The sequence below is a fragment of the Hippocampus zosterae genome, chromosome 16 (assembly GCF_025434085.1).
Source record: "Hippocampus zosterae strain Florida chromosome 16, ASM2543408v3, whole genome shotgun sequence".
NCBI classification, from domain to species: Eukaryota; Metazoa; Chordata; class Actinopteri; order Syngnathiformes; family Syngnathidae; genus Hippocampus; species Hippocampus zosterae.
In genome coordinates, this window is record NC_067466.1 from 19,415,288 (window position 1) to 19,434,837 (window position 19,550).

The window sequence follows — 19,550 nt, forward strand, 5'->3', positions numbered from 1 at the left end:
GTGCCCTTTAAATATGGAACATTCACGGAGATGAACACGAATTGCTGCTTCATGTTTTAATACATATAGATTATGTTCACGAGCACAGATTCTTATTACGATGGATTACTAAAAACTCGAGAGGGAGGACACCGACCTCACATAGGCAGCCAGTTTGTGGCCTGTAAAAGCTCAAATGCGACACAAAAATGCTGCTGGCTTGGAGATTCTAGGATACATAAATATTTATATCGATTCCCCCCCCCCCCCCCCTACTCCACACAAATTGTATGCCTTTCAGAGCAGTGAATGGAGATTTGGAGTTCAACAATCCAATTTGTTGGCTTTCATTCACGTTTGACGTCAATGTTTGTTATATTTGTTGAGAACCCAGACGGTTCACGTGGATTCAAACTCAAGGGCCTGAAAGTAAGTCACGCCCTGTTGCAGGTTCAAACAATTGCACAACACTGAATTATGACGTGCACAAAAATAAAAGCACCCTGTACACAATACACATCACGCCACAGTTTTTACCACGTATCCAAGAGTTGGCTGGAGTTTGGAGCCCCCAAATGAAGAATGTGCCCTTTGTGTCGCTTGTCACATCTCCGACACACGACATTATTCTCTCACTCACGCGCACACACACACTTGTCTTGACGGGGAGACAAGGAAATCCATATGTGGGATGGACAGCCTCAGTGCATATCTATCTATCTTACATTTTATATATATCTATATGAAGAATTGTGCAAACACACGTGTTGGGTTTTCTACATAAACAACTATGTATGTACACTGCAACAGTGGCAGACTCAGAACGGCATGGCATACATTCATGAGGAGCGGAAAGCGCAGCGTGACCCCTGACCCCACACTGAGATTGCACAAGTGCGCATAGAACATCGGCAATGTCGAGCTTGTGGTGTCCCTTTTCTTTTTTCAGGATTTGTGTGGGGGGGGGGACGTTACTACTGTGTATCCACAGTAAAGGAATTTTTTTGAGGTGCTGGAACTTTAGCTTTCATTTCAATGAGGAAAGATGAGTTGCAACTCTTACATCAAGGCTTTACTGTCGATGTTGGGAAGCACAGAAACCGACGTTAATATTGCACAGGCGCCGCGGCTCACAATATATTGATCTGTCTTTTTTTGTTTTTTTTTAAAACGAGGGACGAAAGTGGAAGATAACGGCGCACGTTTGAGCTCATCCTAAATACTCTCACGCAAACAGACAAATATACAGGATGAAGCGGTTCAGAAGATGAACGAATGAATACGTATACGTCACGGATCTACAGATAGATCTCAGCGTTCGGTTGGCTCTCTGGCAAAGAGGAGGCAGCCGGGACCGGATCGGTCGGGGTGTTTCGGGACAGCGGCGCCGGAGCGCGATGGGACAGGCGGGGGAGGAAGGGTCGGGATGGCGCTTAACCAATCCGGTTCGGGGAGGAGGGTTGCGGCGGGGGGCAGAGTTTTAGCCCGGTGCGCGTTGAAAGCCGGGGAAGGGGTGAACCAGTCCGGCTCGGGGAAGAGGTTAAACTCACGGGGGGCCGAGGGGGCCGCGGCTTCGGTTAACCAGTCCGGTTCAGCGACGGCGGCGGGGCCGGGGGGCTTGGCGGCCGGAAGCGGAAAGTCGTCGTTGAAAGTGACCCAATTCGGGGGCTGGCGGCGGGGCGGCGGGACGGCCCGCGTGACCGACGAGGGGGTGATCAGGGACGCGCCCCGAGACAGCCGTTGCTGGGCGACCGCGGCGGGGACGGGCGGCGCCCAGTCGCGCCGGCCCGTAAACGGGTTGGTGCTGCAGGGCCGGGCGGGGAGCGGCTCGGCGGAAAAAGGGTTCGGGGAGCTGCGCAGGGTCTCCTGCGAGCGACTGCGAGGCATTGCGGGCGGCGGCGGGAGAAGGGCGGCGGACATGAAGGATGGCGACGAGGCGGGAACGGAGGGCGGAGTCCTCAGGGAGGAGCCGCGGGTCAAGGATCGGGAGCTCTGCTGCCAAGGCGGGAAGTCGAGGGCGTCCGGGGCCTTGGGCTTGGATCGGACGCCGTTCAGTCCGTTCGTCTGTCGCACAAAGAGAGAACCTCAATCACGGCCTCCGTACTTTCCGACGGCGGGTGACCTTTCCGAGACCACGTTTCCACCAGTCCAGTTCCAAACTTTGGGAAGGTGTCTCAAGAAGAGCCCAAATTGCAAAGAACTGTCAGAGCAGTTGGACGCTGGCCATCAGCAAGCTCTGAAGATTTTCAAATGTGCCATTTGGAACTATGAAGCGCGCTGAACTGAAGCTGCCTGGCCTTTCTGGACCACCGCAGTTGCTCAGGCTTCCCAAAAAAGGAGGTCCAGACTGAACTCCACCTGCTGGCATTTTTGAGCACTGCGCGTGCTAAGTGTGGCCAAAAGTAGGCTTCACACTGACACAAGTCTCCTCCGTTGGGTGAGGCTGCCCGGAACAAATGCAGACTGTGAGACCCAGACGCTCCACAACAAGGAGGTTGCGACTGCCTGGTGGAAAGTGGCTTTTACAAGACCGGCGCCCCCCACGGGGAGCCCTCAAGCCACAAGCACAATGGAACACTGGCACAGATGAATGAAATCGGCAAAAAGGAGGATGGCGGCACGTATGGAAGCGCGTGTTGCGTCCTTGTGTTGGCAGAAAGGAAACTGAGGAGGACATGGCAACAAACAAAAAAAAAAAAAAGGGAGATGCGCTACGGAGGAGAGACGTGAAGTACCTGTCACCCCGACGGCTTGTCCGGCTTGTGAGAGGAAAGGACAAATGAGTCACAAGAGAGACAAAAGCCAGAAGAAGACATTCAGCTTGTGAGGAAAAGCGAGGAAGAGAGAAGATCTGATTTCTCAGAACTGGAAGGAAGAGGAACACCGCCCCCCCCCCCCAAAAAATAACCGGCATGGTCACCAACCTGCGTGGCCGAGTCGCCCTTGGCGGCATCCGAGGGCAGAGCGTGATGCGAGCGGGAACGGGGCGGCGGCTTCGGGGAGGCCAGCGTCTGCGCGGGGGCGGCGGCAGGTGTCGGCAGCATGGGGGGAGGCAGCTGCGGCTGGGCCGGGCCGGCGGGTTGCGGTTGCGCCGGCGCCGGGACCGACGGCCTCGCCACAGGGGGCGCCGTCGGGAGCGCGGGCCCTGAACCGCGCAAGCGAGTTTCTCCTCAATACATCAGGCGGCACAGAAGGAGAGAAAAATGAAAAAAAACAGACCCCCACCTAGAGAAAGATCAGCCGCTTGAGCAGGTACTGGCCGAGGGGCTCCGGGGTGGGTGTCGGCGTTGGGTCGAGGGGCCCCCGGGTGCACGTCGGGGGCGGGGCGGGGAGCTCCGGGGTGGGGCGGAGGAGAGGGACGAGCCTGCGGAGGAACGCTGATCACGCCTGCTCGAGCGGGAAGATTCTGGAGGAAAACCACAAAGGCGACGCCCCGTCAGGGTCCACGTTGGCGCCGGCGTCAGGAGCCATCGTCAGGAGCGGCGGTGATGACGGCATCTCAAACCTACCGGCCTGGAAGTGCCTCCGGCTGTGGGGGCTCCCGCAGCTAGCGGGCCTCGACCTGAAAGGGGTTCAGACAAAGCAATGTTGCCCCCTTGGGGTGGCTGAATTGATGTGAGAGAAATCAGGAGCTGCGCTCAAAGAAAAAAACTTGCGCAATCTTCTGCCCGGCAACTCGCCGACAGCAGATGGCGCACTTGCTCATCTTTCGAGCATGCTGACAAATACCGCGGGGTCGACTCCGAAAACAGCCGAATGACGGTCACGCCCCGTTTCGGATCGGCCGAACCGGCCTCGTGGTACCTGAGGGGGGTGGCGGGCGCTGGGGGGGCATGGGTCTCGCCGGGGGTGCGTTGGGCCGGGGTGGCGGCGCGCGTTTGGGCTCCAAGCCTTGGGATGGCGGCGCGCCGGGCTGCAAGTCGACAGGGGGGCCTGGGGAGAAAAAAAGAAAAAAAAGATGAGGTGGTTGCAGCCCGAAAAAAATTCCACTTATTTGCAGAGGATGAAATCCGTACGGCTGACAGTCTATCGTGCTCCTGTCACGCGTTTGTGTTTAAAATCGGATGCCGTGATGCTGAATATACAAAACGTGATTGGTCTTACCTTGAGTCGGTCGGGCCGGTTGAGCGGCGCGTCCGGGCCTGACGGGCGGCGCCGCCTCTCCGTGGGTGGGGGAGGCGCAGGGGCTGGCCCCCGGCGAAGGCTGCGGCGACCAGCCGGCGCCGGGCTGCAGGTGCTGCGGAAGGACGGCCTCCACCTCCTCGTCCACGTCGCCCTCCATGTCGTAGTCGTCGTCGTCGCCCATGGCGGCGTCCTCGGCCAGCAGGGTGGAGCTGGCCGAGGCGGGGATGCCGCCGCAGATGCGCTCCGCGCTCATCTCCTCCTCCAGGCTTTTGATCCAGCCGGGACTCTTCAGGCGGATGTCCAACACCTTGCCCAGAACCTGCCGCGAGGCCCAGGGCCGGTTAGGATCAAGGTCAAGGATCGCATTTTCGTGAATGGAGTCCAAAATGTCTGATGGAGTAGCTGACGCCAGGTTGAACAAAAAATCTCATGCGTGTCGTTTGTCCTCATGAAGCTCATATTTTGATGAAAGAAAACATGTTGCCATTTTGACCACGGTGTCCTCCCCCAAAGGGTAACTTACGGTGGACGCGCTGAGGGACAAAGCGGCCAGAGCAGAGTAGCCCTCCAGGAACGTCACCCACATCTTCTCCTCAACAAATCTAAATCCATGAATCAGGTGAGCGCTCTTGCAAAGACGGGTTCCTTCAAACCAAGTTCAATAGCCGAAAAGTGTCGTGGGGCTCACCTGATCAGGATGACCTCGCCAAAGTTGGCAAACTTGTCGAGAAGCTCGTCGATGAGCGCGTCGTCAAAGTAGTCGTCCGGTCCCGACGAGCACAGGGAGACCAGGACCGTGCCGTCGGGGGGTCCTTGCAGCGCGATGACGTCCTTGTAGACCTGGTGCCGGGCCTCCGGGTCCACCTCCAGGATGTCCACGTCCATGACGGCCACCACCGGCCTAACAAGCGGCTCGGTAGATTAGCGCCGATCGCTCTGAACTTTGTTCGACGGCAATTTTCATCAAACGCTGCGCTGAAATCAAGCGACTTCTGCCAAATCCCAGAAGGACCCGATTGGACGGCACCCACCTGTGGTCTGAGGTCTTGAGCTCGGCCCTGCCGTAATACTTGAGGGTCCCGGGGCTCCAGGGGCAATCCGCGTCATCCTCGTTCTCGGCCGACGTGGCGCCCACCACGTTCATCTCCTCGGCTACGCGCAAATATTTCAAAGTACTCATATCATCATAGTTTCCATGAAGCTACAAAGCATCGCGGCATTGTATACATTATATCTAAAAAAATAATGCGTATGTGCGTACCTGTTTTGTTAAAGTTCCACTTCCTGCGCTTCCAGAGGATTCGATCGGTCCAGGCGGGCGTGCGGCACTTCTCGCTGGTGTCGTAGTCCTCGGAGAAAAGGTCGTACTTGTACGTGGGCGCAAAGTCCAGCTTGCCCTCAATGAATCCCCGGAAGACCTGCGCCACAAACAGGTTTTCCTTCCTGAATTCTGGGCCCGATCGCGCGGACACGACAACACGCAGAGGCCGAACTGCAATTGGACAAAAGCAGTCGGTCCAAACAAACAGACGGTTGGGAATGGACCGCGTACCGTTCCGGCATTCTTCTGGTCAAAGAGCTGGTCGCCGGCCGTCAGCGCGTCCCAGTTCTGCTGCCTGATCAGCTCCTTCACCTCCTCGTTGGGCAGGTTGATGCGGTAGTTGAAGTCGCCGCACCAGAAAACGTAGTCGTGAGAGTAGAGCAGGCGACCCTGGAGGGGACGAGGCGCCAAAGAATGACACAAACGTTGCCCCCCCCCGTGCCCACATTGAAACGTGTTGCCGGCGTTCCCACCATGGGGAAGCTGAGCCTGCGCGTGATCTCGTTGTAGTCGTCGTTCCTCTCCTTGACCTGCGACTGTCCCGCGGCGAAATGCGAGCACACGAAGCAGATGCTGGTGGTGTGGAAGAGCAGGCGGATGGCCACGCCCCCTTTGTTGCCCGTGGCGCCGCCCATGCCCGTTTTCACCGTGTCCACCGCCACGTCCCTGCGTGACGCGCACAAGACAATGAACCGCCGAGCTATGTATCGTTCTGTTTTTCTACTTTCAAATGGCAACTCAAAAATGACCCCCCCCCCCACTTTTGGTTTTTCATTTTCATAGAATCCAACACTGCAAAAAGTAAAAAAATGCCTGTTTTCACATCCAATGAACAAATGAAACACACAATTTGAAGACAATTCCCAAACTGCACTTTGAGAAACAACTAAATGCCGATGTCCCGAACTCAGTCATACTTTGTTGTACCACTAGAGGGAGCCGGCGCGCCATGAGTACACCGAGAACCACGACTTCGAGGGTTTGCAAAGCGTACCTAATGAAGGGCGCGTGCTGCGGGCGGATGAAGACGAACAAGCACACGCCCACCAGCTGCTCTGACGCCAGCAGCACGTACTTGTGGTCCCGCGAGATGTTCTTCTGCAGCTCGGCGGCCCACAGCTTCTGGTTGGTGGTGCTGTGGATTTGGGTTTGCGTATGGGGGAGTGGGGGGAATGGGAGGGGGATTTTATTGGATTGAGTGCTGGCATTCTGCATACCCCCATAAACATGTCATGAGAATAAGAAAACCTCAGACAGGAAATGAAAGAGGACCCCAGTCTGGCCTGTACAGCAATTTTAGAAAAGTCGAGCAGCAAGTTCAACGATGAGAAGATCCGCGACCCGTGACCCCCAATGCTTTTGTGGGCGTCCGCGGGGATGCCCGCACGTACCTGGCGCTGACGATGTTTCCGGCGTTCAGCTCCACCATTTCCTCAAAGCCGATGGCAAAAATATCAACGGGGTCGGCTTTGCCGTCTGGAAAGCGGAGACGGATCAGGACGGGGGCGAGGCGCCGCAAAGGTTACAAAGACATGCGGGTGGGTGGGGGGGGGGGGTTTCACCTTGGAACTCGGGGTGCCCGGCGATCTTGGGGGCGTCCAGCAGCCAGTCGTTGAGCGTCTGGTTGCGGAAGGCGATGCTGCGGAACTGCTTGCCGCCGTTGACGTTCCACGTGCCCACGCACACTCGGATCTGCTTGGGCCGCGTGTACTTGCGGTGGTTCTGGCACATGCCCAGCAGCACCCTGGGGGAGGCTGCGCAAAAAAGGGGGGGGGGGGGGTTGCCCAAATGAGTGTGTGCGCCCATGCATTGGGGAGACGCTTCCTGGACTGGCTCTTCTATTCTACTGTGCATATTCAAAGATGAAATCAAAGAAAATGGCGGGAGGGGTGGGGGGTGGGGGGTGGGGGGGTGATCAACAACTACTCATGGGGGCTGTGTCCACTGACAACACATGACAATGCTTTTCACACAAATGGGATGGAGGCAAAAAAAAAAGACATTATGTAAAAGTCCTGTGAACATTTTGAAATTATGTGTGGGGGGGGGGGGGGGGGCACAATATGGCTCCTTGAAAGACCAAGCACATATGAGGTGAAAGTGGAGGACAAGGTGGATCCACTTGACGGGTACTCAAGCACCGTACCTGACTGCAAGACGGGCTCAGTGACTAACAGAGCGCAGCGTGGGGAGAAGGAAGAGAAAGTCCCGTTAGACCAAACGTCGGGCCGACGTGACGGCGGCCCGGACGAAGCTCCTCCCTCCCGGGTGAGGAGGAGGAGGAGGAGGAGCCGAGGGACTTACCGTAGAGGCTGGAGGTGGTGAGCAAGGCCCGCGCTTTGTCGGCCAGGTCGCTGTTGAGCGTGGAGCCCAGGCGCAGGATGTCGATGGCCTCCTGCTTGGAGCTGTCGAAGAAGTTGTTCTGGATGGTCCTGGTCACCGAGCGAGCGCCGTCTTTCAGCTTCCCCCCCTGAACAAAATCACGGCTGATTATTTGACAAGCAACGGGACGCATTTCACGGCACGCCACCAAACAAAAAGCAACGGACGGTTGCTAAGATTTTTGGGTTGTTGTCGTTTTTTTTGAAGAACTGCTCACCATCCACCAAATTGGTGCTTGTTGTTTGCTTGACCGACTGGGAACAGGCACACACACACACACACACACCGAATTGTTCTGCCTGTCACCGTACGTGGCTGCGATCGCCAAAGGAACCGAGTACTTGTTGGCGATCAGCGATTTTCCAACCGCGCAAGTGAAATCGAATCGATGCATTTTGGGTGAGCGAGTCAATTTGAGAGCAATTGGAGAAGCGGTTGGGGAATCGCTTCAATCAAAAGCGCAACGCCGCCATTTCGGAGCATGAGGAGAAAAGAAAGGATTCCTCAAATCAAAGCCTCCCAAAACCCAAATGTGTGCAATTTGGGGGAACTTACCGCACGTGCGCAGCGTCCCGGAGGGCGGCAGAAAGAGACGGCACACGACACACACGCCAGAGTTAAGAGAGAGCACGCGAGAACGCACGCGGCGCGGCGCGGCGGCGGCGAGATATCGACGCGTGCGCTGCACCACCTTGGCCTTGCCGTCCAGGGCGCCGGTGCCCGCGTAGATCTTGCTGACCGAGTCGCCGTTGGCCGACCACATGGTCCTGAACACCTCCTGGAAGCGGGCCACCAGCTGAGGTTTCTCCGTCAGGCCCATTTCCTCCAGCTGCTTGGCCAGCATCTGGAAGACGCGGCCACGTGATCATTTAATCCAAAATGGACCCTTCCGTTTGTTGCCCCCCTCCCCTACTGTACCTCCAGGGCAAAGAAGGCTTGGACGCTGTTAGTTCTGTCCAAACAGTCCAGGCAGTTTGTCCTGATGGTGCCGCCCTGACTCCTACAAAAAAATCCCACAAGTTAGCGAGCGATTTTAACGGGAGAAGAAAACAACTCGCGGGCCAAAGCGTAAGGAGCGCCCCCCCCCCCCCCCACCTGGCGATGCCCATCTCTCCCGAGTAGTAGAAGAAGCCGCACTCCTCCACAAAGTTGGCCAGCTGCGGCTTGAGCACGCTGTGCAGCTTGTCCGCCTTTCCGCCGCGCACGTTCTGGTGGTAGTCAAAGTTGACCATCTTGACGGACGCGGCGTGCTCCGACGCTTTCAAGTGACTCTGGAGACAAAAGCCAATCGGACCACATTGGGCGGGACCACCAGCGCGCTTCTTCGCTAAAATTGCGCTTGGTTCAATACAAGCGAATCGGACGCAGCTTTTCGGGGGGCTCACTTGAAAGGCTTTGCTGAGCATGTGTTCTCCTTCCTTACTGCCGAGCAGATTGATGATCACTTGTTTGCCGTACAAGCTCTTCAGGGCAGTGAAGTGTCTGGAAGAGGCGGGAAAGCAAAGAAATGAAACTTTGGAGAGAAGGTGCTCTGGAAAGACAGTCGGCTCGTGGTTGAGACGCCGCGGCCTGAGCGGCCCAGAAAAGTTGATAAGGGCGCAAGCCTGCAAGGTGCGGCGTGGAGATTAGGTCGGCCATCTTAGGAAGAGCGCCGGCGTACGCCCGAGCGCAAAATGTCCACCGGCGGCTGACAAGGCTGTGAGGATGCATTGCCCTCCGCGTGAGGCCAATGAAAAGGACTCGACAAGCTTCTTTGAGGAAATAAGTACCTTTCGAAGGCCGGCGCGTTGGCTTCAAATCCTCGGGAGAGTTTGACGCGGTGCGAGCCGACCTGCGGGGCAGACACGGCAAGAGATGTGCGTCAACGCGCGCTCAACATCAACGCCGAAGAGCCAAAGAAACAAATCAGATTGAGAAAGAAATCAACTGCAAGTGAAGCTCGGCGTTGGCACAAAGCACACAAGGACATAAAAGGGGGCCGGGGGGGGCACCTACCGAGCGTCATCTACTGCACCTCCACTTTCATCACCTCCACCAAGGACATTTTTTTTGGGGGGGAGGGGGGATTATTATATGTCTCTGGGTTTATTAGGGCAACACTGCAATGGCAAACCATGACAAATGAAACGGTGGGTGCAGATGTCGCAAAGACACGTGGGGGGGTTGATCTCTCGCCCCCCCCCAACACACACGCAATCTCTCACAGACTGTCCTGACTGTCCATTTTGAAAGAAGGCCGGCCGCCGCATACTTTGCTCGCTCCTTGAACGCATCTCATCTATTTCCCGGGCCTTGCCGACCCACTGAAAGCGCTCATCTGGAGCGCAGGAGTCAAGCCCGGCCGTCAGCGCAGGAATTTTGCAGGTTTCGACTCGTCGACAAAGCAAACATTCCCCCCCGCGGCCCCTCGCTCTCCAAGCTCGACTGCGTCGCGGGTTTCGTTTAGTCATCCAAGCTTCTCGCCGGCGTGGCTTTGGTCGTCATCATCTTGAATGCGTCTTCCTGCGAGGCGAGAGCGTTGGCTTTCGGGAGGGGACATTGGTGGAGGGAACGAGTGGGGCCAGTTGGGGCGGGACCTCAAAAGCGGCGAGCGCCAACAACCTTCTCAACGCGTCTGAAAACACGCCCCGGTTAGCCTCCGCCGTCCTTTGGTTGCTTCTAAGATTTAGCAACATGTAGCCAGGCGCTAATTAACAAGTGAATTCGATGTTGGCGCAATCAACGATCAAATTCGGAGCGCTTGAAGGTGGGGGGGGGGGGGGGGGGGGCGAGAGGGCGTGTTTTCAGACCGGGCTCTCACCTGACCAAAGATGTCGGGGAGCTGAGGAAAACAAAGAAATGCCCTTTATCGACCAACAGTGAGTCTTGCCCTGCAAAAACGCCATCTGTGCGATGTCAGTCAACCCCCCAAATTTTTTTATTGGGTTTATCCAATCAGAAGTCTGGAAAAAAAAACATTTATGGAAAAGGCGGCGGTGTTGACCAAGCGGCCCCTCGCATAATCGTGCAGACTTGGCAAAGGTGGCGCCATGGTTTTGCGCTATAGCGCCACCTTGACTTACGACTAATGAGTTGGGCTCCCACGTCACTCACCAGGCGTGGCCGCACGCACGCTAAAGTGCGCTTCTCCTTAGCCATGTTGACGGCCATCGCGGTACCTCACTTGCTCTAATTTGATTTTCAGCTCAGTCGAGCTGCAAGCTTAGAGCAGAAATTTGGGCCCGCTGGTCAGTCAGCGTCGCCGTCCGTGTATTTGGTTGGCGTGACACCGCACAGATTGCCGACAGACCGCCTGAGCCCAAAACGGAGAAGAGCGCAACGAGCGAGAACAAAAGAGCCTTATACCAAATGCGGGTTGTCATCGCGTCGACTGGCTTGCCGATTGTCGTTCAGGTGCCACAAAACCCCCTTAAGGGACTTTTTCTGAACACAGCACCAAGGCGGAGACGAGTTAAATGGCAAACGCTCTGCAACGCTCCCGAGTGAACTGAACCTCGGTCACGGCCGAGAACGACGCCAGCCTCGGCGGCGGCCACGTGTGCTCGGTTTTTCAGGAGCGTACGCGTGGGTTTTCTTTTGCCTTACCTGGATGCCCGGCTGCTCCCAAAACAGCGGGATGGAGCCGCGGATCTGGATGAAAGACGACACTCTGTCATCCAGGAAGATGGCCTGTTCCGCAAAAAGGACGCATTGAAAATGTCAGCAAGCCAAAAAACGCGTTCTCGTGGAACTTTGTGAGAGTCAAATGTGTTTTTGCAAAAACCTTTTGGAGAGAACGCACGAGTATGGCTACATCTAAATTGCCCACTTTAACAACCTGAAGCCAGGAACAAAAAGCCTAAAAACAATCATCGAACCAGAAAATCGGTCCGACCGGCAAATGGGAAAAAAACGTGCGTCGATGGCTCCTGGCGCTCACCTGCTCCGTCTCCACAAAGTTGGCCACCTGCCCGTCGTCGTTGGTGCCGCGCACGTTGAAGCGCGTGCCGGCCCGCTCCGAGCTGAGGCGCGAGAAGATGCACGCCTTGGCCTGCTTGTGTCCGGCGTAGATGGTGCGGATCTCCACGCCGCCGCACATCAGCCGCAGCAGCCAGTCGTCGCAGTTGACGCCGTAGTGCTTCAGGTGCAGGTGCAGGGACTGGTTCCTGGTGGCAAACGGGGAGAGCGGGACCAGGGAAAACCAAGACTGAGAAAGGACCGAGGTTTGATTTGCGTCACCTTATATGACTGCCGACTTGTTGGAATGTCTTCACCTAGCGCCTGATCCTCATCTTCTACTCAAAAGCTGTGCTCGAGGCCTACGCAATGTGATGCCGCCATCAGCTGGCATCAGTTAGAGGGTGGGTCACAAACCTGTCGAGTTGAGTCGGACCCTTTTTTGCGCCTACCCGTTGAAAACGTACTCGACGGATGGACGTCGGTGTCCGCGAATGAGCCGATAAAGGCCTGGTGTACTACTTTTGCGCGGGATTGCTCGAATCGAATGACCTCCTACCAGAAGAAGCGGTTGTCCGTGGTGTCCTCCAGGATGCGCCGGCGCGCGTTGAGGCTGAGGTCCATGCTGACGCCCGAGGCGGACCAGGCAAAGTAGAAGTGACCCGAGTTGAGCACCTTGCGCACCTCGCCGATGCGCTCCTCATCACCGGGGTCGTTCTTCAGGGACACAAAGTCCGTCTGCGTCACGCGGAACACCTCCGACTCCTGCACTTTGCCCACCGAGCTGCAGCCCGTCACCACCACCAGGCTGTGGAGCATGGAGTCGCCTGTGGCGAGGAAAGAGGGACAACCGTCTTTGCAAGGTTGAACACAAGGTTCAGTGTGGGACGAATAAAGGATATCTTATCTTATCTTATCTTATCTTATCTTATTGGACTTGAATGGGACCGCCGGATCCAGCGGACGCTTGCTAGATCGCCGATCATCGTTTTGCGCGGGGAGAATCCATGTGCTCCGTTTCGTTGCGGTGCTTCTCCGTGTGATTTTCGCTAAGCACCGTTTGAAGCTCATTTTCGTAACGCCAACCGTGGCATTTTGCATTGCATGCTAGCATTAAGGTAGCGCAGCTTTGTTAGATGAAAGCGTACGCTTCGATTCAACATTTGGCTGGATTTTCTTTCTTCCTTCCTTTTTTAATAAACGGGGTGTCACTGTATCTCTGAAGACTGAGATTTGTTTCGCTTGTTGTGATTTCAGCCTTCAAGGTCGTGCAGGGGACAAGTGAAAGCAGATTACAAGATGGAGTGGAAGGCTGCATTTACATGGCATGGGAGAATTGGCTTTAAAACACAATCTTCAATGTAGTTTTTTTTCGTACTTTTTTCATAGTTTTCATTCATTTAAATCAAGTAGAAAGAAAAAAATACACATACATATATATCTTGACTGATGAATTTAAATTTAGCGATAACAATACTGCCCAACACTCATTCTCACCCCAAAAAGGTCTCGTGAGTGAATCCAGGAGCTGCAGATTCTCTCTGTGAGTATTCACATTTTGTATTTGTTGGTCTCGTTTTGTAAATGGCTTAAAACGCACGGGCTACTGCGCGGCTCTCATTGTCCAGATGCGAGGGCTCCTCAGTCGCTTAATGGCTCCGTTTAGTTCCCTCGAGCAGCTCGCACATCACTCAAATTTTGGCTCTCAACACAGAGCGAAGGAAATCAGCCAAGCGAGAGCTCATAACCGTCAATCAGGGCATTGTCCGTGTCATCCAGTGACACCATTATGTGCGCGCCACTCACCCAAGTTGAGGCGGAGGACACCCAAGATCCCGTAGGCGTCCACAATCTTGGAATACGTGTTTTTTATGGCCTCCTTCTCGGCCGCCGCTGAAGATGAGGACGAGCCAAACGTGAGACGCGCGGGTGCGGTAAAACGGCAGCGAGTTAAAAAAAAAAAGAGGACTCCTTACAGAGGACGGCGACGGCCCCCGATTCAAACATGAGGCATTCTTCCCGGCCGCGCGTCTCCACGATGACGCTGTAAGGGGGCGGGTCCAGCTTGTGGTAGATGCGATAACCTTTGCTGAAGGCCATCGTTGACGCCAGACGCAACGACCTACAACTGGGACTTAAGAAAGACGGCAAACTCAGAATAGGGAAGAAGTCAATCCAAACGTACAGCGTTACTGATTGGAACAAACATCAAAGATGATGCAGTCGAAATGCAGTTAAATACGCCTCACAGTTCGCGAAAGTGAGCATGAACGGTTGTTTGTTTATATGTCAGCTAGTCCAGGGCCTACTGGAGCCCAAAGTAAACTGGAATAGGCTTCAGGATAAATGCTCAAGGAAACGGCTGTCTTCATACATGTCCATCCAGCACACAACTAAACAATCAACCGTTCACTTCAAAACATTTGGGGGGGGGGGGCTAGGGTGGACTCCATACTTTAAGGCCATTGCCCAGATTCAAACCCCTCGCACCTCAAAACTGTGAGGCAGACGAGCAAACCATTCGTAAAACGTGCTGCAATTAATGGTCCAGTTCGATCATCCGATTGATTTCCTCACTGCGGCTGGAGGAGGATTTCGAAAATCACAATTCGGCCCATCCGTCACCTTGCATGCCCATACAGAGAACGGACACGAATTCAATGGTTCCGATATCACAGCAAAATTTTCATTTCAAGGATATGTGACAGTGCGAAAGGCGACTGGGTCCAGGTTAAAAGCCATCTTGGCGGCTCAAGAGGCCGGTAGGCAGACACGGAGAGTCACGACTTTTATTTTAAACCAAAAAATAAATGACCCGACGCGCGAGGCTTACGTGAACGCCTTGTGGGTGTTAATTTGTTGCGGCTTGGTTTTTTTAATAACATACACGTGATTTATAAATACTTGGAATGGCGAATCAGCTTAGCCGCGTTAGCTTTAGCTCGCTAGCCCTAATCGCTGATTCGCGAGTTTGCCGTCGTAAGGTGGATCCCTGCGTCAAACCGGCATTTACCTCAACAAGCAACCCTTCTGCTCACGCAGTGGACATTCGGAGCAAACGCTTAAGGTAGCCTCGACGACGCCAGTTCCATGGGCGTCAACGTAAAGGATAAATAAATAAACGAAGAAACACAACAGGTAGAGCAAAGCGAAGCTTTTCCCGGTCGCCTTCGCTTTCTCGACTCTCACGGCCGGGTTTCTACTCCGCTGTCACAACAAAAAAAATCTTCCCCTGCGTTGGCACAATGGTACATTCCAACGCCAGTCGACGCCTTCTCCTAGCTTGGCGCGGTTTAGCAAAATGCAAAAACTGTCATAAAAATATCCAAATATTTCCTTCAAATACGAATATCGCTGGATATACGCCAAATAAACGGATATTTTAATACTCCAAACACGGGAAAGTAAGAATGTCCTCGTCCAACTTGTTCTTATAACTGACAGTTTATACTAGCCAATAGTGGCGGACTATTAGGGGCAGACTGTCCAGTCGGATTTGGAGGTAGGAGGGACTTTACTGGTTTCACAGCACAACTCAACAAATGAGAGAGACCGTTCTAATATTACGCTTACTAATATATGACATCTTAATATATTACATCTTATGTAGTAAATGTAGACATGTTTTAATACAATAAACACGAGTGTGAAAAATATCCTGGTGCGTCACGTTTAGCGCGGAGCACGATGTTTCCGGGTGGCACATTTCAGTCGCTCAACACATCTCGAAAAATGTCATTCGTGCTCTAAAAACAAAACTTATATTTTTGTATCTCAGCACATGACGGACACATTTTAAAAGAATAAACACGGGGGCGTGGAAATGTTCACGTCCGACTCGTTTGTTTTTAACTGGCAGTGAATAGTAGCCAATGGCAGCGTAGGTTTGAATGCGATGCTGTCCAATCGGATCGAGAGGTAGACGGGGCGTACCCTTGTCGCTCGACGACCGCCACCGACAAGCAGACGACTCCTGACCGGCTTCATAACCTGCAGACGTGGGAGCAGGGTCATCATAAATGCGTCTTGAACGGGTAAGAAGCACGCGCACTTCACGCAAGATGTGTTGGGACGGCATTTTTTGAATTGTTTGCGTCTGATCTCGAAACGGACGCGGGCCTCTTTTGTTTATGCAGTATGCACGCAACCTACTGCGTGTCTGGGGAAGTTAATAGCTCCGTGTTCAAGAAGTCATAATAACACGATACTAACGTGACAGCGTTTGGCTCGGAGATCCGAGATTTACTGGTCATCGGATGGCAAATAGCGGCGGTTAAAACATTAAGCAAAAGACATTAAAAAGTCTGCCGGTAGTCTGGTGTTAAAGCACCAATGCATCGCGTTATCAAACATTTGCACGCATGACGAGGGAGGAGCCGAGCGGAAGGTGCAGAAAAGGACGCGGTGCGCATTTTGAAGTTGCGAGCGCAGATCTATTTTGCCGACCGCACGTGGGCAAAAGGCAAATAATAATAATAATAATAATACATTTTATTTATGTTTTGGAGCTGGAGGCGGTGTGGCGAGGGCGCATTTTATGTTCAATTGTCGAACCTGTCTTTTCTGCTCCGTCGCATCAAAGACAAAGTGGCTTCACGAAGACACAAAATTTGAATGGAAAGGAGCGGAGAGAGGACCCCCCCCCCCAAAAAAAGCAAACTTTAATTTTCCCACTATCTGCAAATACCAACCTCCTTTCTCCAAACTGTGTTCCGTGTTTGGTCTTCCAGGTCATAGTCATCCCCAAAGTTCAATAGAGGGAACCGGACTTGTTCAGTTATGGATTTCGTCTTTCAGTTTTTGTCAACCCGTTCAGAAACGACTTTAAGCTAACGATTTGCTTATCTGAGCAAATTGGAAAAGTGATTTTGGTTCTTGTTGTCGTTTTGTTTTTTTTTGTGGCCAAAGCTTAACATCAACAGAGATTCTATTTCAAGGTCATGTCCCTCGGCCCTCCTTTCAGGCTACCTGAGACCATTCGAGGTTTTGAATGTTTTGCGGAGACGCTCAAAGGCCCCCCGCTGTTGAAAGGCGGGCATGAAGGGCCTTTACCTGGTGGAGCCGGTGGTGGCGCTGTACGCCTTCTCCACCTACCTGACGTACCCGCTGGTGCCGCAGTATGTCTACCGGCGCCTGTGGCAGCAGCTGACCAACAGCAGCTACCCCGTCTCCGACAACGCGTCCACGTGCGCCAACGCCAGCGACCGCGACAACCGCACCTTCTACTTCCAGGTCAGCCATCAGATAAGCCACCGCGGAGAGCGCTCGCAAATTGTGATGGCGTGTCTGAGCTATGAAGCGGGCTGAGCCTTTGCCCGTTTGTTTTTGCCTCTTCAGGAGGTGCAGGAGCAGGCGTCCCTGTTCTCGCTGTACTCTCAGATCCTTTCGGCCGCGCCGTCCTTGCTGGTCACCCTCCTGCTGGTGGCGTCCAGCGACCGGGTAGGGCGTAAGGTGGCCATCGTCCTGCCCCTGGCGGGCACGCTGCTCTACACGCTGTGCCTGCTCCTGGTGACCTCCCTGCGGCTCAACGTCTACTTGCTGCTGGGCGCCTCGCTCCTGTCCGCCCTCTTCGGCGGCCTGGGCACCTTCCTGGGCGGCTGCTTCGCCTACGCGGCCGACTTGAGCGGGGGCGGCGGCCGCGGGATGACGCTGCGTATCGCCGGGCTGGACATGATGATCGGGCTGCTGTCGGGCGTGGCCGCGCTGTCCACGGGCTACTTCCTGAGGGCGGCGGGCTTCGACGGGCCCTTCCTGACCTCGGCCGCCTGTCAGGTCCTGGTCCTGCTCTACGCCGTCTTCATTTTGGAAGAGACGGTGGAACGGCCGGCCGCCGACGCGGGCGGCGGGCGGGCGGCCGTGCGGCAGATGTTCTCGGCCATTTACCGGATGTTTGCGGGCGCCGGCTCGCGGCGGCGCACGCTGCTGGTCCTCTTGCTGTTGATCTTCACCAGCTTCTCCTTCGCCTCGGTGGGCAGCTTCTCCCTCATTGTGCTCTACGAGCTCAACGAGCCGCTGTGCTGGACGGAGATTCTCATCGGCTACGGCGCGGCACTGTCCACCACCGTTTTCCTGTTCAGCTTCGCCGGCGTGGCCGCCTTCTCGTACTGCGGCGCCTCGCGGCTGCTCGTGGTGCTGACGGGCGTCGTCTCTTTGGCCGCCGGCATGACCGCCGTGGCCTTTTCCAAAACCACGCTGATGATGTTTTTAGGTGAGATCCTCGCCGCGCGTTCCGCGTCGCCGGACGAACGCTCGGCCATCTTGTCTTTTGTGTTTTTGCTCTCTGCGGCGTCCTTAGCGAGGCTCCCCATGTCCCTGTCCATTATGCCCTTCGCGGTGCTGCGATCCATGATGTCCCAAATCATCTCCAAGTCCGAGCAAGGTGAGCATCTCGTCAGGCCCGGCCGCCCGCTCGCTCGCCTGGAATCTTTCAAGCCATTTTTCTCTCTCGCTCACGCAGGGGCCTTGTTCGCCTTGCTCTCCTTCGCGGAGGTCCTGACGGCCAACGTGTCGGCGGCGCTCTTCAACACCTTGTACGCCGCCACAGTGTCTTGGTACCCCGGCTTTGTCTTCTTGCTCGCCGCCGGACTCTGTGCCGTCCCGACCACGCTTCTGGGGTGAGCGAGCGAGCGAGAGAAAATCCTCCCGACTGCCGATGCTTTACGCACGAGGGATGGAATGCCAGAGCCGGGCCGGGATCTTGTCGTCGGTGTAAAATTGCTTTCCACTCGTGCGTGCGTTTTTCGAGCTGAGTGCGCACAGAAGGAGTCCACAAGTTTGCAGTTGTAACAGCAGCGCTCCATCTGAAGTGGCGTCTCGACCTCTGACCGAGACGTTTCATCCTTCCAGTGCGGTGTGGGTGCTGGGAGTGGACGTGGCCGGCGAGGACGGGACGGCGGCGCCGAACCATCACGACGAGCGCCCTCCAGTGGACGAAGATGCGCCCCAAGACCACAGCGACCGCGACCGGCTGCTCAAATGAATAAACAACCAACGTCCTCGCCGCCGTCGTCCTCTTCGAAGCTCTCCAGCGCAATCACGACTTGGGTTTCTTCAAAGTACGTCCGCGTTTGACAAAAACAAAACAAACGCTAAAGCGGGCTTCGTCTTCTGGTTATTTTCTTTCACCCGGACGCCACAACCGCGTAGCATTTAGCATGCTACGCGAAGGCCAATAAGAGGAAGCATCGCGCGATCCGCTTCAGGGAACCTCGTACTGCGAATCGTTTTCAGTGAAAAGAGTGATTTTGTTTTCTCCAGGTAATAATATGTCATAGTTTTTTATATGTGTGTGTGTGTGTGTCACACAATAGTTTTTCGATGCAAACCAAACGTGTGGTCTTCCGTACTGGTTGTCTGGCAGTTTTCTTTGCCACCACCAGAGGTCTCTCTCGTCACATCATAAGAGAAGAAGAACCCACGGAGCGGTTTCATGTCCGACAATCTTTTCAGGGAGCGGCCTTTAAGAGAAAAAAAGAAAATCAAAATAAGGACAGCTCCGATAAAGGCTGAAGTGACAGCCAGGTAAGTCAAAAAGCAGCCGACAAGCATGCCGTTTAGAATCTTATATATATAATAGTCTTGTCCTTTTGAGTTTGAGAGCCCCTTTTCACAGTCTCACAGCTTAACCCCCAGGAGGGCAAGGCAAAAGTCCCCAAAAACCACATCTGGGGGGAAAAAAATGAGAAAGCTTGAGAAGGGGCCACAGACAGGAGGACGGCCGGCCTGCAACGGATGCCGAGGGGGCTGCATTTGACACAAATGCAAGTCAAAAAAACAACCCGGATTCGTAAATCTTGGCCGGCGTACG

General features: G+C 54.7%; 2 protein-coding genes across 8 annotated transcripts; one reads left to right on the forward strand and one right to left on the reverse strand.

Annotated features, from left to right (window-relative positions):
* Positions 1-1,232: 1,232 nt before the first annotated feature.
* On the reverse strand, positions 1,233-15,177 carry synj1 (synaptojanin 1). 7 transcript variants are annotated; one of them, XM_052047075.1, is made up of 30 exons: positions 14,757-15,177; positions 13,720-13,877; positions 13,550-13,636; positions 12,303-12,570; positions 11,727-11,952; positions 11,393-11,476; positions 11,153-11,230; positions 9,577-9,638; positions 9,193-9,289; positions 8,903-9,078; positions 8,726-8,807; positions 8,499-8,651; positions 7,730-7,895; positions 7,572-7,595; positions 6,988-7,179; positions 6,817-6,901; positions 6,420-6,560; positions 5,899-6,091; positions 5,657-5,815; positions 5,366-5,522; positions 5,136-5,256; positions 4,793-5,005; positions 4,628-4,706; positions 4,084-4,423; positions 3,784-3,912; positions 3,489-3,541; positions 3,205-3,385; positions 2,904-3,124; positions 2,715-2,738; positions 1,889-2,043 (listed from the first exon to the last, which is right to left on the reverse strand). In XM_052047075.1, exons 2-29 carry the CDS (start codon positions 13,841-13,843, stop codon positions 2,718-2,720), a joined length of 3,912 nt encoding a protein of 1,303 aa, XP_051903035.1. In that variant the 5' UTR covers positions 13,844-13,877; positions 14,757-15,177; the 3' UTR covers positions 1,889-2,043; positions 2,715-2,717. The 7 variants fall into 7 exon arrangements, with proteins under 7 accessions (XP_051903030.1, XP_051903029.1, XP_051903032.1 ...); XM_052047070.1 differs by lacking the exon at positions 2,715-2,738 and having other exon boundaries at positions 1,233-2,043; positions 7,730-7,886; XM_052047069.1 differs by lacking the exon at positions 2,715-2,738 and having other exon boundaries at positions 1,233-2,043.
* Positions 15,178-15,672: 495 nt separating this feature from the next.
* Positions 15,673-18,830, forward strand: slc46a3 (solute carrier family 46 member 3). The gene is made up of 6 exons (XM_052047101.1): positions 15,673-15,777; positions 16,707-16,975; positions 17,081-17,951; positions 18,039-18,122; positions 18,201-18,357; positions 18,590-18,830. Exons 2-6 carry the CDS (start codon positions 16,781-16,783, stop codon positions 18,720-18,722), a joined length of 1,440 nt encoding a protein of 479 aa, XP_051903061.1. The 5' UTR covers positions 15,673-15,777; positions 16,707-16,780; the 3' UTR covers positions 18,723-18,830.
* Positions 18,831-19,550: the final 720 nt, after the last annotated feature.

Bases quoted from the DNA above. Each gene is read 5' to 3' on its own strand.
- synj1 (XM_052047069.1), bottom strand. From the start codon at position 13,843: ATGGCCTTCAGCAAAGGTTATCGCATCTACCACAAGCTGGACCCGCCC. The intron at 9,079-9,192 runs GTGAGCCCCCCG...TTTTGTCTCCAG, and splicing joins TGCTCAGCAAAGCCTTTCAA to AGTCACTTGAAAGCGTCGGA. The intron at 5,816-5,898 runs GTGGGAACGCCG...CGTCCCCTCCAG, and splicing joins GCAGGCTCAGCTTCCCCATG to GGTCGCCTGCTCTACTCTCA.
- slc46a3 (XM_052047101.1), top strand. From the start codon at position 16,781: ATGAAGGGCCTTTACCTGGTGGAGCCGGTGGTGGCGCTGTACGCCTTC. The intron at 16,976-17,080 runs GTCAGCCATCAG...TTGCCTCTTCAG, and splicing joins ACCGCACCTTCTACTTCCAG to GAGGTGCAGGAGCAGGCGTC. The intron at 18,358-18,589 runs GTGAGCGAGCGA...TCATCCTTCCAG, and splicing joins GTCCCGACCACGCTTCTGGG to TGCGGTGTGGGTGCTGGGAG.